The sequence below is a fragment of the Balaenoptera musculus genome, chromosome 9 (assembly GCF_009873245.2).
Source record: "Balaenoptera musculus isolate JJ_BM4_2016_0621 chromosome 9, mBalMus1.pri.v3, whole genome shotgun sequence".
In the NCBI taxonomy this organism is placed as follows: domain Eukaryota; kingdom Metazoa; phylum Chordata; class Mammalia; order Artiodactyla; family Balaenopteridae; genus Balaenoptera; species Balaenoptera musculus.
Window position 1 is genome coordinate 98,614,155 of NC_045793.1, and position 12,747 is coordinate 98,626,901.

A 12,747-nucleotide genomic window follows, 5' to 3' on the forward strand; every position below is an offset into this window, starting at 1 on the left:
GGGTCTCACACTTGGCTCTGGCCCCGGCTGTCCTGGAGCTGGTTGTGGGCCTGGGTTGGGCAAAGCTAAGGGAGACCGTTGGTAGGTGTTGTCTCTAGGCGTGTGTGCAAATCAACCTGCCCTGGAAGCATCTGGAACAGCTAAAGATAGCCACCTAGTCCAGGGGCCGGCGCCTCCACAGCCCACCCTGGGCTTGAGCACAGAGGGGACCTGGTGTCCCAGGAGCGTTCTGTGGCCGGTCAGGAACTGCTCCTCCTCTCCGGGGGCTCCACCCACACGTGGCCTCCCGCTTTGTGGTCTCCCTCTTCTGTCCTGGGGCGTGGCTCCCACCCTGCGGATCCCTGGCCTTTGCAGGAGAGAGGAGAGGACACGGGGAGGACGGTGACTCCTACAGCTGGGCCGTGGTGAGGGGCCAGGAACTTTGGGGCATGAACTGGTGAGTTCCTGAGCAGACGCTGCCTTCCTGCAGCTGCTGCAGCTCAGGGCCCCTGCAGAAACTTCTGAGCCCCTGCGTCTGGGGAGTTCCTTCCGGAAACTGCAGTCCCCAGGCCCATACGTGGGGCCGCAGCCAGGTGACTGGACTGCCCGCAATCTCTGGGCAAGTTGGGTGCCCTGGGACACGGGGGAGGGACCGCCACCCTCTGGGACTTGGGGGAAGGACCGCCACCCTCCTTGGGGCCTGCGTGGCTTCAGGAAGCCTCTTCACGCTTCCTCCAATCCGTTTCGCCAGAGCCTGCGCTGGGGGAGCCTTTGGAGGAGCAGAGAGGCGATGAGGGGACACCAGTTTATTGAGCAGCAGAGCTGGGGGGCAGGGGTGGAGCCAGGTCTCTGGTCAGCAGCTACATTGTCAGCTCCTGCAGGAAGCGCACAAAGAGGGGGTCACGTTGTGTGAGGACACAGCGGAGACGGCAGCAAGGCGCCTGCGAGGGGGCCGGCCACTCACCATGATGGCGTTGACGATATCGCTCTGGTTGTCCCTCAGGGCCCGCACGGCCTTGGCCCTTGACACGTTGGCCTGCGCCATCACCAGCTCAATGTCCCGAAGCTCCAGCCCTGTCTCGTCCACCTGGAGCGGGGCAAGCAGGGAGGTGCTGCTGTAGCGGTCCCCTCCGCCGGGAAGGGGCCCCCAGGCGAAGCTGCCCCCCTTCGCGGGGCTGGGCCCTGTGCCCCTGGGCCTCACCTCCTCGTCCTCCTCCTCCTCTTCCTCCTCCTTGCACTCTGGCCTCACCCTCGGCCCAGGCGCTGACTCGGGGACCAGGGCGGAGGGCTCCGAGGGCACCTTGAACTTCTCAGCCGCAGCTCTGTGCACCTGCTGGGACAGGTCCTCGATCTGCAGCACAGAGCACGGCCGTCAGCCGAGCCCACGCCCCCGGCCCCCGGCCCCTATCCTCCACCCCGTGCCCACGGCCGGCCGGTTGGACCTTGGCCTCGCCGAAGACCACATAGGTGTCCGAGGCCGGACTCTTAAAGACGTCAGGCTTGGCGATGACGAAGAGGATGTTCCTGGACTTCTGGATGGTGATCCTGGTGACGCCCTGGATCTGTCGTAAGCCCAGCTTGGACATCGCCTGGGGGCACAGCGGTCTCAGGCCCGGGCCTCAGCCCCAAAGGTCCCCGGTGGGGGCCGTGGGACGGGGAGGAGCAGGCCCGGGGGGAGGCGGCACACCGCCAGGGTCACAGGGGCTCTGCCACCGACTCCCGGGGACCCTCTGTGGACCCAGGTGCCCCCGTGGGTACAAGAGGGCGTCGGACTCGGGCTGAGAGGCCACGTCCGCTGACAGCCCAGGCCCAGTTACTTGCACGAGGTGTCCCGTTACTGCCTCCACCCAGCGGCCCCTGCCCATGGACTTCGTCGGCCGTGGGCTGGGAAGGGTCCTCGTACGCAGCCAGCCCCAGTCCTGGGTGCTTGGGTTGCTGGCCAGCCCGGTCCCTCCCGGGGGGAGCAGGGTCCCAGCAGGGCCCCAGCCCACCTTTCGGGCCTTCTTCTCACTGCGGCTCTGCTTGACTTTGGTGACGGTCTCCTCGCTCCCGCCGCCTGCCGGGGCCTGAGGAGGAGAGGGGTCTGAGCACCCGAGGGTGGGGCGTGGCGCCCTCCCAGGGGTGCGCGTCCCCCCGCGGCTGGGCACCTGGGCTGGGCACGGCGTGGTCTGCGGTCCCGAGGGGTCTTGCTCCTCCAGCTCGGCCGACGACTCCCCGTGGCTGTCCGAGTGCTGGCCGGAGCCCGGAGCCTGGGGTGAGTCTGAGGACAGGGGAGGTGTGAGGATGGCCTCCGCCCTGTGGACGGGGCCTGGGGCGAGCAGCTCTGGCTCTGCGCCGGGGGGTGGCGTCCCTGCCCCTCGCAGCCCCCGGCTCAGGACACTGCTCCAGCCTGGATCCCCCTCACCTTCTTCCAAACTGTCCTGGTCATCCTGCTCGGCGGCTGGGAGCCCTCGAGGTCCGGCTGGGCTCCGGAGCCCGGAGCCACGAGGCACTTGGCAGGGGGGCGAGATCCTCGAGGCCAGGTCTTTGGCATGGGTAGCCCCCTTGGGGGCCGCCTTGGGGCTGAGGAGGGGTGAATGGGGCGGGAGGCTGACCTGCCCGGCCCCGGGGGGGTTCTTGGTCCCTGAGAAGGCAGCCACCGCCCGCTGGGCTCTTGCCCGTGGTGGTGGGAGTCCCAGGGAGCCCAGGGGCTCCTCGCCCTCCCCCAAGTCTTCCCCGGGGACCTGGCAAGGGCAGGGGGCAGGGGGTGCCGCGGGGGGCGGGACTGTCTGCATGAGGGCACCAGGAGCAGGGGACTCAGCGCCCTGGATGCCGTCTTGGGGTGCACTGGGCAGGCCCCCCGTGGGGCTTTGTGGCGGCTGCGGCGGGGAGGCGCCGAGGACTCCCAGTGCTGCCGGGGCCTGCTCTCTGCTGTGCGGGCCCCGCACGGGCTCTGGTTGCCTTGAGGGCAGCGGAAATGCCGGGGCAGGATCTTTGGGGCAGCTCCCTCCCCGCCTGGGTACAGCCCTTGATGGAGACTCCGGGCAGGAGCCCAGCCCAGCCTCTGAGGCCACAGCCACGGGAAGCCTGGGCCCCAGGGTGGCCCTTCCCTCCTCCACTGGGCTTGGGGGCCCCACCTGGCCAACCTCCAGGCTGGCAGCAGGACATGCCTCTGGGCTGCCGACGACTGCCTTTAGAACTCCACGCCCCTGGTTCTCAGCTCCCAGGGCCTCCTTTAGGGGCGAGCTGGGCTCAGCTCTGTCACCCCCATGCACACGGGCATCAGGACAGGCTCTCCGCTCAGGTGCCAGAAGGCCCTTGGCTACTTCCTCCCCACTGGAGTCAGGCTCTGGGGGACCTGGGGCCTCCGTGGCAGGCTCAGGTGTGTCTGGGGCCTCCGTGGCAGGCTCAGGTGCATCTGGGGCCTCCGTGGCAGGCACAGGTATGTCTGGGGCCTCCGTGGCAGGCTCAGGTGCGTCTGGGGCCTCCGTGGCAGGCTCAGGTGCGTCTGGGGCGTCCGTGGCAGGCTCAGGTGCGTCTGGGGCGTCCGTGGCAGGCTCAGGTGCGTCTGGGGCCTCCGTGGCAGGCTCAGGTGCGTCTGGGGCGTCCGTGGCAGGCTCAGGTGCGTCTGGGGCCTCCGTGGCAGGCTCAGGTGCGTCTGGGGCCTCCGTGGCAGGCTCAGGTGCGTCTGGGGCCTCCGTGGCAGGCTCAGGTGCGTCTAGGGCGTCCGTGGCAGGCTCAGGTGCGTCTGGGGCCTCCGTGGCAGGCTCAGGTGTGTCTGGGGCCTCCGTGGCAGGCTCAGGTGTGTCTGGGGCCTCCGTGGCAGGCTTGGAAGGGCCTGCATCTCCGTCCAAGGGTATCCGAGCATCTGCAGCTGGCTCCAGGACACCCAGATGGATCTGATCCAAGGCCAGAGAGTCTGAGCCTCCAGTGTGGTCTGGGTCCCTTTTCTCAGGCGCTGGCCTCAGTTCCAAAGTCTTGCCTCCTTTCTGTTGGGCTGTGGTGGCCATGGGCTCTGTCCCTAGGGTGTAGCCTGTGTCAGCCTGCAAGGCCTGAGGGCTGGCCTTGGTGGCAGATCCTTGGCAAGAGGGGAGGCCTGCATCCTGCAGGGGCAGGGGTGCTGTCAGGGCCACTTCTTCCGGCTGGGGCTCAGGGCTGGCCTCAGAGGCAGATCCCTGGACTGAGGGAAGGCCTGCATCCTGCAGGGGCGGGGATGCGGTCAGGTCCACTTCTGACTGGGGTTCAGGGCTGGCCTGGGGCTCAGATCCCTGGACTGAGGGAAGGCCTGCATCCTGCAGGGGCGGGGATGCGGTCAGGTCCACTTCTTCCGACTGAGGCTCGGGGCTGGCCTTGGAGGAAGATCTCTGGACCAAAGGGAGGTCTGCATCCTGCAGGGGCTGGAATGCTGTCAGGTCCACTTCTTCCAACTGGGGCTCAGGGCTGGCCTCGGAAGAAGATCCCTGGACCAAAGAGAGGCCTGCATCCTGCAGGGGCGGGGATGCCGTCAGGTCCACTTCTTCTGGCTGGGGCTCAGGGCTGGCCTCGGAAGAAGATCCCTGGACCAAAGAGAGGCCTGCATCCTGCAGCGGCAAGGATGCCGTCAGGTCCACTTCTTCTGACTGGGGCTCGGGGCTGGTCTCGGAGGCAGATCCCTGGACCAAAGAGAGGCCTGCATCCTGCAGGGGCAAGGATGCCATCAGGTCCAGTTCTTCCGGCTGGGGCTCAGGGCTGGTCTTGGAGGCAGATCCTTGGCCAGAGGAGAGGCCTGCATCCTGCAGGGGCAAGGATGCCATCAGGTCCACTTCCGGCTGGGGCTCAGGGCTGGCCTGGGGGGCAGATCCCTGGCCATAGGGGAGGCCTGCATCCTGCAGGGACAAGGATGCCGTCAGGTCCACTTCTTCCGGCTGGGGCTCAGGGCTGGCCTGGGGGGCAGATCCCTGGCCATAGGGGAGGTCTGCATCCTGCAGGGGCAAGGATGCCGTCAGGTCCACTTCTTCTGGCTGGGGCTCAGGGCTGGCCTGGGGGACAGATCCCTGGCCATAGGGGAGGTCTGCATTCTGCAGGGGCAAGGATGCCATCAGGTCCAGTTCTTCCGGCTGGGGCTCAGGGCTGGCCTGGGGGGCAGATCCCTGGCCATAGGGGAGGTCTGCATCCTGCAGGGGCAAGGATGCCGTCAGGTCCACTTCTTCCGGCTGAGGCTCAGGGCTGGCCTGGGGGGCAGATCCCTGGCCATAGGGGAGGTCTGCATCCTGCAGGGGCAAGGATGCCGTCAGGTCCACTTCTTCTGGCTGGGGCTCAGGGCTGGCCTGGGGGACAGATCCCTGGCCATAGGGGAGGTCTGCATCCTGCAGGGGCAAGGATGCCGTCAGGTCCACTTCTTCTGGCTGGGGCTCAGGGCTGGCCTGGGGGACAGATCCCTGGCCATAGGAGAGGTCTGCATCCTGCAGGGGCAAGGATGCCGTCAGGTCCACTTCTTCTGGCTGGGGCTCAGGGCTGGCCTGGGGCTCAGATCCCTGGCCATAGGGGAGGTCTGCATCCTGCAGGGGCAAGGATGCCATCAGGTCCACTTCTTCTGGCTGGGGCTCAGGGCTGGCCTGGGGCTCAGATCCCTGGCCATAGGAGAGGTCTGCATCCTGCAGGGGCAAGGATGCCGTCAGGTCCACTTCTTCTGGCTGGGGCTCAGGGCTGGCCTGGGGCTCAGATCCCTGGCCATAGGGGAGGTCTGCATCCTGCAGGGGCAAGGATGCCGTCAGGTCCACTTCTTCTGGCTGGGGCTCAGGGCTGGCCTGGGGCTCAAATCCCTGGCCAGTGGGGAGGTCTGCATCCTGCAGGGGCAAGGATGCCGTCAGGTCCACTTCTTCCGGCTGGGGCTCAGGGCTGGCCTGGGGGGCAGATCCCTGGCCATAGGGGAGGTCTGCGTCCTGCAGGGACAAGGATGCCGTCAGGTCCACTTCTTCTGGCTGGGGCTCAGGGCTGGCCTGGGGGGCAGATCCCTGGCCATAGGGGAGGTCTGCATTCTGCAGGGACAAGGATGCCGTCAGGTCCACTTCTTCTGGCTGGGGCTCAGGGCTGGCCTGGGGGGCAGATCCCTGGCCATAGGGGAGGTCTGCATCCTGCAGGGGCAAGGATGCCGTCAGGTCCACTTCTTCTGGCTGGGGCTCAGGGCTGGCCTGGGGGACAGATCCCTGGCCATAGGGGAGGTCTGCATCCTGCAGGGGCAAGGATGCCGTCAGGTCCACTTCTTCTGGCTGGGGCTCAGGGCTGGCCTGGGGGACAGATCCCTGGCCATAGGAGAGGTCTGCATCCTGCAGGGGCAAGGATGCCGTCAGGTCCACTTCTTCTGGCTGGGGCTCAGGGCTGGCCTGGGGCTCAGATCCCTGGCCATAGGGGAGGTCTGCATCCTGCAGGGGCAAGGATGCCGTCAGGTCCACTTCTTCTGGCTGGGGCTCAGGGCTGGCCTGGGGCTCAGATCCCTGGCCATAGGAGAGGTCTGCATCCTGCAGGGGCAAGGATGCCGTCAGGTCCACTTCTTCTGGCTGGGGCTCAGGGCTGGCCTGGGGCTCAGATCCCTGGCCATAGGGGAGGTCTGCATCCTGCAGGGGCAAGGATGCCGTCAGGTCCACTTCTTCTGGCTGGGGCTCAGGGCTGGCCTGGGGCTCAAATCCCTGGCCAGTGGGGAGGTCTGCATCCTGCAGGGGCAAGGATGCCGTCAGGTCCACTTCTTCCGGCTGGGGCTCAGGGCTGGCCTGGGGGGCAGATCCCTGGCCATAGGGGAGGTCTGCGTCCTGCAGGGACAAGGATGCCGTCAGGTCCACTTCTTCTGGCTGGGGCTCAGGGCTGGCCTGGGGGGCAGATCCCTGGCCATAGGGGAGGTCTGCATTCTGCAGGGACAAGGATGCCGTCAGGTCCACTTCTTCTGGCTGGGGCTCAGGGCTGGCCTGGGGGCAGATCCCTGGCCATAGGGGAGGTCTGCATTCTGCAGGGACAAGGATGCCGTCAGGTCCACTTCTTCTGGCTGGGGCTCAGGGCTGGCCTGGGGGGCAGATCCCTGGCCATAGGGGAGGTCTGCATTCTGCAGGGACAAGGATGCCGTCAGGTCCACTTCTTCTGGCTGGGGCTCAGGGCTGGCCTGGGGGGCAGATCCCTGGCCATAGGGGAGGTCTGCATTCTGCAGGGGCAAGGATGCCGTCAGGTCCACTTCTTCCGGCTGAGGCTCAGGGCTGGCCTGGGGCTCAAATCCCTGGCCAGTGGGGAGGTCTGCATCCTGCAGGGGCAAGGATGCCGTCAGGTCCACTTCTTCCGGCTGGGGCTCAGGGCTGGCCTGGGGGGCAGATCCCTGGCCATAGGAGAGGTCTGCATCCTGCAGGGGCAAGGATGCCGTCAGGTCCACTTCTTCCGGCTGGGGCTCAGGGCTGCCTGCAGCGGCAAACCCCTGGCCTGTTTCTTCCTTCAGGTTCTGCAGAGAGTCGAGGCCCGCCTCTGCCTTCGAAGTCTGGGGCTCTAAGCCTAAGGCAGCGCCGCGTCCCTCCTGCAGGGACTGAGGTGTGATTGTGGCAACAGGTGGTGCCATGGTGGAGCCTGCCTCTGCTGCCCAGGCCTGAGGGGTCACCCCAGTGAGGCCTGGGGCATTCTGTGGGGCCTGAGGGGCCATAGCAGCAGCGGACACCTGGCCTGGAGCGGGGCCCACCTCGGTTATATCGGAGATGGGTTCCTGGCTCTTGGCAGCCCGGCCAACCTCTCCCTCGGACACCCCAAGAGTGGGCTCTGGGCCCCAGGAGGCGGCCTCACCAGGGCTGTCCTGGAGCAGGGTGGCGGGCTGTGCGTGGGGCTCCCCGCTGTACAGTCTCTCATCATCACCCCCCGCGTAGGAGGCCGAGTCGGGGTCAGAGGAGGCGTCCGAGGTGTCATCTCGGAAGGCGAAGGCCTCGTCCACGCCCTCAGTGATGGACAGGTCGGACAGCGACTGCAGGGAGGACGCGAACGTGCTGTCGTCCTCGCCCTCCCCGGCCAGGTCCCCTCGGGGCAGGGGGGCCTCCTGCTCGTCCTCCTCCTCCTGCTCCTCTTCCTGCCCCTCCGCCTCTTCCTCGGGGGGCAGCGGCGTCACCTCTACAGCCTCCACCTGGAAGATGAGGCTGCCCTGGAAGGGCAGGAGGGACGCAGGGATCATCGGGTCATTGGCCAGGAAGTCCAGCTCGAAGAAGTGGCCCTCCTGGCCCCAGGAAGAGCTGCTGTCTGCCGAGAGGCTGGACTCTGGGGACGAGGTGTCCGGGGTCCCGGCAGGGGGCAGCTCCCTCTCATCGGCCACAGAGCCAGGTGGGGAGAAGCCCCAGCCTGAGGGCACGTCCAGCTCTTCAGCCGGGGCCTGCAGGCTCACGGAGCAGGATGCGGACGAGGCCCAGCTGTCCCCGTCCGCCGTGATGTAGGAGCCTGAGGGCGAGGCTGGCGGCGAGTCCCCCAGCTCAGCCTGGGCATCCTGGGCATCCCTGTGGGGCCCGGGGCCAGGGAGCAGGGTGGAGGCTGTCTCGGTCGGGGTGGAGGGAGGGGTGAAGTAGGAATCGGAGTCTGGCGCAGGGAAAGGCACAGGAGGGTCACCCTGAGAACACAACTCGGGGGGTGGGTTCAGGCTGGCGTGCCCACCCTCCCAGTCCCTGAGCTCTGGCAGGGTTGCCCTGGGCAGTGGGGATGCCCGGCACGTCTCTTCGCCCATCACAATCCGGGGCTCCAGGGAGGCTGGGAGAGGACCTTCAGCAGGCCGAGCCTCGGGGGGCCCTGGGCTGGGGCCGCCCTCTGCCTGGACTGCCCAGGCCGAGGGGGCGCGTCCCGGCCCTGCATCCCAGCTGGCTCCGTCAGGTGGGGGCCGGGCACCCGGCTTGCTGGGCAGGAACGTGAGAGCCAGGGCACTGGGCTCAGGGGTCAGGACACAGTGCTCCAGCTGGTCCCCCCTCGGGGTGGTAGCCGCAGCCGCATCGCAGGACAGATCTGTGGAGAGAGAAGGGCGTGAGAAGGGCAGGCATCTTGCCTGAGAAGCAGCTCCCAGCCTGCAGCCGTCCCTCCCTCAGACGGGAGTTGAGCACAGGGCTGGGGGCCTGCGGGGGTGGGTGTCCGCTGAAAAGAGAGGTCACGAGAGGGAAAGGCAATTGCTGTGCCTGGGGGAGGATTTCCAGGAGTTCTGACCACGGTGAGCAGCTTGAGGTCTGGCTCTTCTCCGAGACGCTCAGTAAAGATGAGACCAGCTCCCGTCGCCTCGGACACTAGCCTGCTGCGTCGTTGCCCGTAATCTGCGCTGCCTCGGTCGGGCTTGCCAGGAGAGGCCTGCTCATGACCCCCCAGGTCAGTGAGCCCTCAGGGAGTAGGAGGCCTGTGCTCCACTCAGCTCTGGAACATTCCAGATCTCACGCCTGCTGTGAAGTGGGGCTCTTGCTTCTCTGCCTCATCTCTCCCCTTTCCTCGCCGCCCGCACCCGAGGCCAAGCTGTCGGGGACTCTCTGGGCTCCACCCCACCCCTGTTCCCTGAGCTGGCACGTGCACGAGGGGAAGCAGGGGCCACGGCGTGCGGTCCTCAGGCAGGACGTCCCAGCTCAGCCAGAGGCCGTGCTGGCAGTGGTGCTGGCCCTCTGGGGGAGCAGAGGCGGCCCTGCCCTGCCCTGTATGCAGCCGTGGGGGGCTGAGAGAGCGTCCAGCTGAGTCTCCACGATGGCAGCCACTCCGCAGGGCTGGCAGGGCTGGCCCCCTCTGCCAGAGACATTTGTGGGGCGTCCCACGGCAGTGGACAGGGGCTGCCCAGGCCCCGGCCACATTCTCTGGAGGATTCTTGTTCTACCATGCTCACCCAAGACCTCCCACAAGTACATCTCCTGTGCCTCAGCTTTCAGTCTGCAAAGGGGAGTGTCTGCCAGGATTAGAGGGGAGCTTACGCAGGGGCAGCCCCCTCCCCAGGCTGCCCATCGGCTGCAGCAGTGGCAGAACCTGGGCCCTTGGGCCACACTGCTGGGGCCAGGGGGTCCTGAGAAGGGGGTCCTTTGGGTCCACTGGAGTGTGATGAATACCTAACCCCTGGAGGTGGGTGTGGCAGGCAGGGCTGGGTGCTGGAGACCAGGCTCTTGGCAGTGAGCCTGGTGTGGTACCCCTCTGCACCGCACTGGACTCCAGGGCCCCAGGGCAGCCACAGGGTGGAGCTGGGCCAAGGGGGCAGAGGAAGGGAAGGCAAAGGTCATAAGGCTTTTGTGCCTCATCCAAGGTCGCCAAACAGTCCAAGCAGAGCCAGCCCCACCGCACTTTACCGGACCCAGAGGGAGGCCAGGCCCCTGGACCCAGCCCTGGTTTCATCCCCAGGGGACTTCTCACCCACAGTCAGGTGCCCTTGGCCCTCCCGGAGCCTCACATGGCTGACCTCCTGCCCGGTGGCCATCCCTGGCTGGTTTTCCCAGGCCCAGGCAGATTCCCTCCCACACTTGCTGACTGAGTTTCTCCAAGGATTCGGGCCTGCACTCCAGGGCTACTGCTCCCCAGGCCATGCTCCCCCAGGGCCTCCCACATTCCAGACCTCAGCCGGCAACTCCAGCTTCCCCAGGCTCCAGCTCCAGCCCTGTTCCTCCCTCCTGAGCCAGGACCAGTCGCCAGCCCTGAGGCGGCTCTCAAGCATCTGGAGGGGCGGATGCCCCGCGCATCCCCAGTGGCCGGGGTGCAGTTGACAACCCGCAGCCTCCAGTCCAGAGCTGCAGGGGCCTCGAGGCCCCTTGCTCCCCTCAGACAATGGGGCGCGGCAGGGGACCCTGGCGGGGAGCGCACGGAGCCCTGGACGGTCGAAGGCCTTCAAGTCGCTTCTGGCTCCTGGAGGACATCCCTGCTCCACCCCGCCCTTCCCTGCAGTCCTGAGTGGGAGACAGGGCTGGGCTAGGATTCCGGTGCCCGGAGGGGCAGGGGACCAAGGAAGGGGACGGAGCGGGGATGGAGAAGGGAGAGGGACGGAGAGAGGGCGAGGAGCGGAGAGGAAACGGGGACGGAGATGGTACGGGGACAGGGACGGCGAGAGAGGGGTGGAGAGGGGACGGGGACACTCGCAGGCGGGAGAGCCCCGCGGCCTCACCTGTGCGGGGCCCTGTTCCGCCCGTCTCCGGCAGCAGCAGCTCGGCGCGGGCAGCTTCCCCCGGCATGGCCTGGCCGTACGCCCGTCCCTCCGTCCCCTGTCTGTCCGTGAGTCCGTCCCGCGGAGCCTGCGCGGCCACCGCCCCTCGGCCGGGGGGTGAAGGGGGTCAGTGGATGACGTCAGCGCCGCCCCGCCCGCCCACCGCCCCGAGTGAGCGTGCGCGGGCGCGCCAGGCACTGCGGTGCGCCGGGAGCGGAGGGGGTGGGACAGCCTCCTTCCCTCCCCATACCCCACCCCGGCTGCACTCTCCACCCGCGGTCCGCGGCCCCGCCTTTCCCGCAGCATCACCTCTCCGCCCCCACTAACGGGAGAGGGGTTCAGGGCCAGTCGGAGGCGTCAGCCCTTAGCCGGGTCGGAAAGAGGCAGAGGGTCGCCAGAATTCGGGGTGCGGGGCCGGGGGGATGTTGGAGGTTCTGGGGGGCCGGGCGCTTTGGGGGAGGCGGCGACGTAGTACCCCTGCTCGAACTCCCGGACCCCAGCTGCCCGGGCAGGGGTCCCCAGCCTAACCCGACGCCTCCATCCAAGAGGAGAGCTGGCGCCGCAGCTCCTCACTGATTGGCTGGTCCTCGCACGTCGGTCTCCGTGGCAACCGCCTCCCGGCTCCATGGCAACCAGAGCCGGCTGGCGGGAGCGCAACAGGGAAGGTAGCCCCAGCGGAGCTCCGGGCTGACTGGTCCCCGGGGCTCCCCGCAGCTCAGCGCTGTCCCACCCTTCAGCTCTCCGGCAATGGAGGGAAGATGGAGAAACACGCCTTCCTCCATTCTCAGCAACCGCCCCTGCCACACCCCCGAGGACGCAAACCCTCCCCGAGCTCTCCGGAGATGCGCCCTTGCTTCCACGCAGGCCCGCCTGCACTCAGATTCGCCGAGCATCCGCCCTGTGCCAGGCTCCGGGAGACAGATGAACATTGTCACCACCCCAGAGATAGACGGGGGCGGGGGCAGGTAATCAGAGCGGCCATTGTTGCGGAGGGAGTCTCCTCCATCTTCAATCTTCTGTTGGCTCTACCCCAGAGCCCACGGAGCCAGGGGCTGCCTGCTGGGCATCTCCCCGGTGCACCAGGCACCAGACACATCATGTCCCAATCTAAGCCCTGCATCTTGCATCCCTCTCTGTCACTGGAAATCTATCCATCTATCCCACTGGTGGGGGACTCCTCTTCTTCCTCCCTTTCCTCCACACCCATCTTCACCCTCTTGGGTCTTGGAAGCATCCAAGAGTTTCTAAGTTGCTCCTTCAGGGAATTCCCTGGCGGTCCAGTGGTTAGGACTCGGCACTTTCACTGTTGGGTCCCGGGTTCAATCCCTGGTAGGGGAACTAAGATCCCACAAGCTGCGGCACAGCCGGAAAAAAAAAAAAAAAAAAGTTGCCTCCTCCTAAGGCCCCTTTCTCATCGCCTCAGCTGAGTCCTTCATAGTCTCACTTCTCTGCCAACCCCTATGGCATGAGCTCGTCTCCCTGCTCCTCCTGACTAACCCAAGAAAAATGCAGGAAATTAGAGACCACCAAAACTGAACTCTCAAAGATGAAAAGAGGAAGGTGAGCTGGTGAGGGACCCCAGGACTGGAGCAACAGCAGAGCAGCCCACCCAACAGAAGGGGACCCAAGCCCGGCATTTCCTAACCCACCCCTCCTCCCCACAC

The 12,747-nt window shown here is 66.9% G+C and overlaps 1 protein-coding gene across 1 annotated transcript; it reads right to left on the reverse strand.

Annotated features, from left to right (window-relative positions):
* Positions 1-770: 770 nt before the first annotated feature.
* Positions 771-11,186, reverse strand: NACAD (NAC alpha domain containing). The gene is made up of 10 exons (XM_036862961.1): positions 11,045-11,186; positions 6,932-8,937; positions 3,414-6,839; positions 2,384-3,323; positions 2,127-2,239; positions 1,971-2,045; positions 1,422-1,568; positions 1,181-1,330; positions 944-1,066; positions 771-854 (listed from the first exon to the last, which is right to left on the reverse strand). Exons 1-10 carry the CDS (start codon positions 11,109-11,111, stop codon positions 840-842), a joined length of 7,062 nt encoding a protein of 2,353 aa, XP_036718856.1. The 5' UTR covers positions 11,112-11,186; the 3' UTR covers positions 771-839.
* Positions 11,187-12,747: the final 1,561 nt, after the last annotated feature.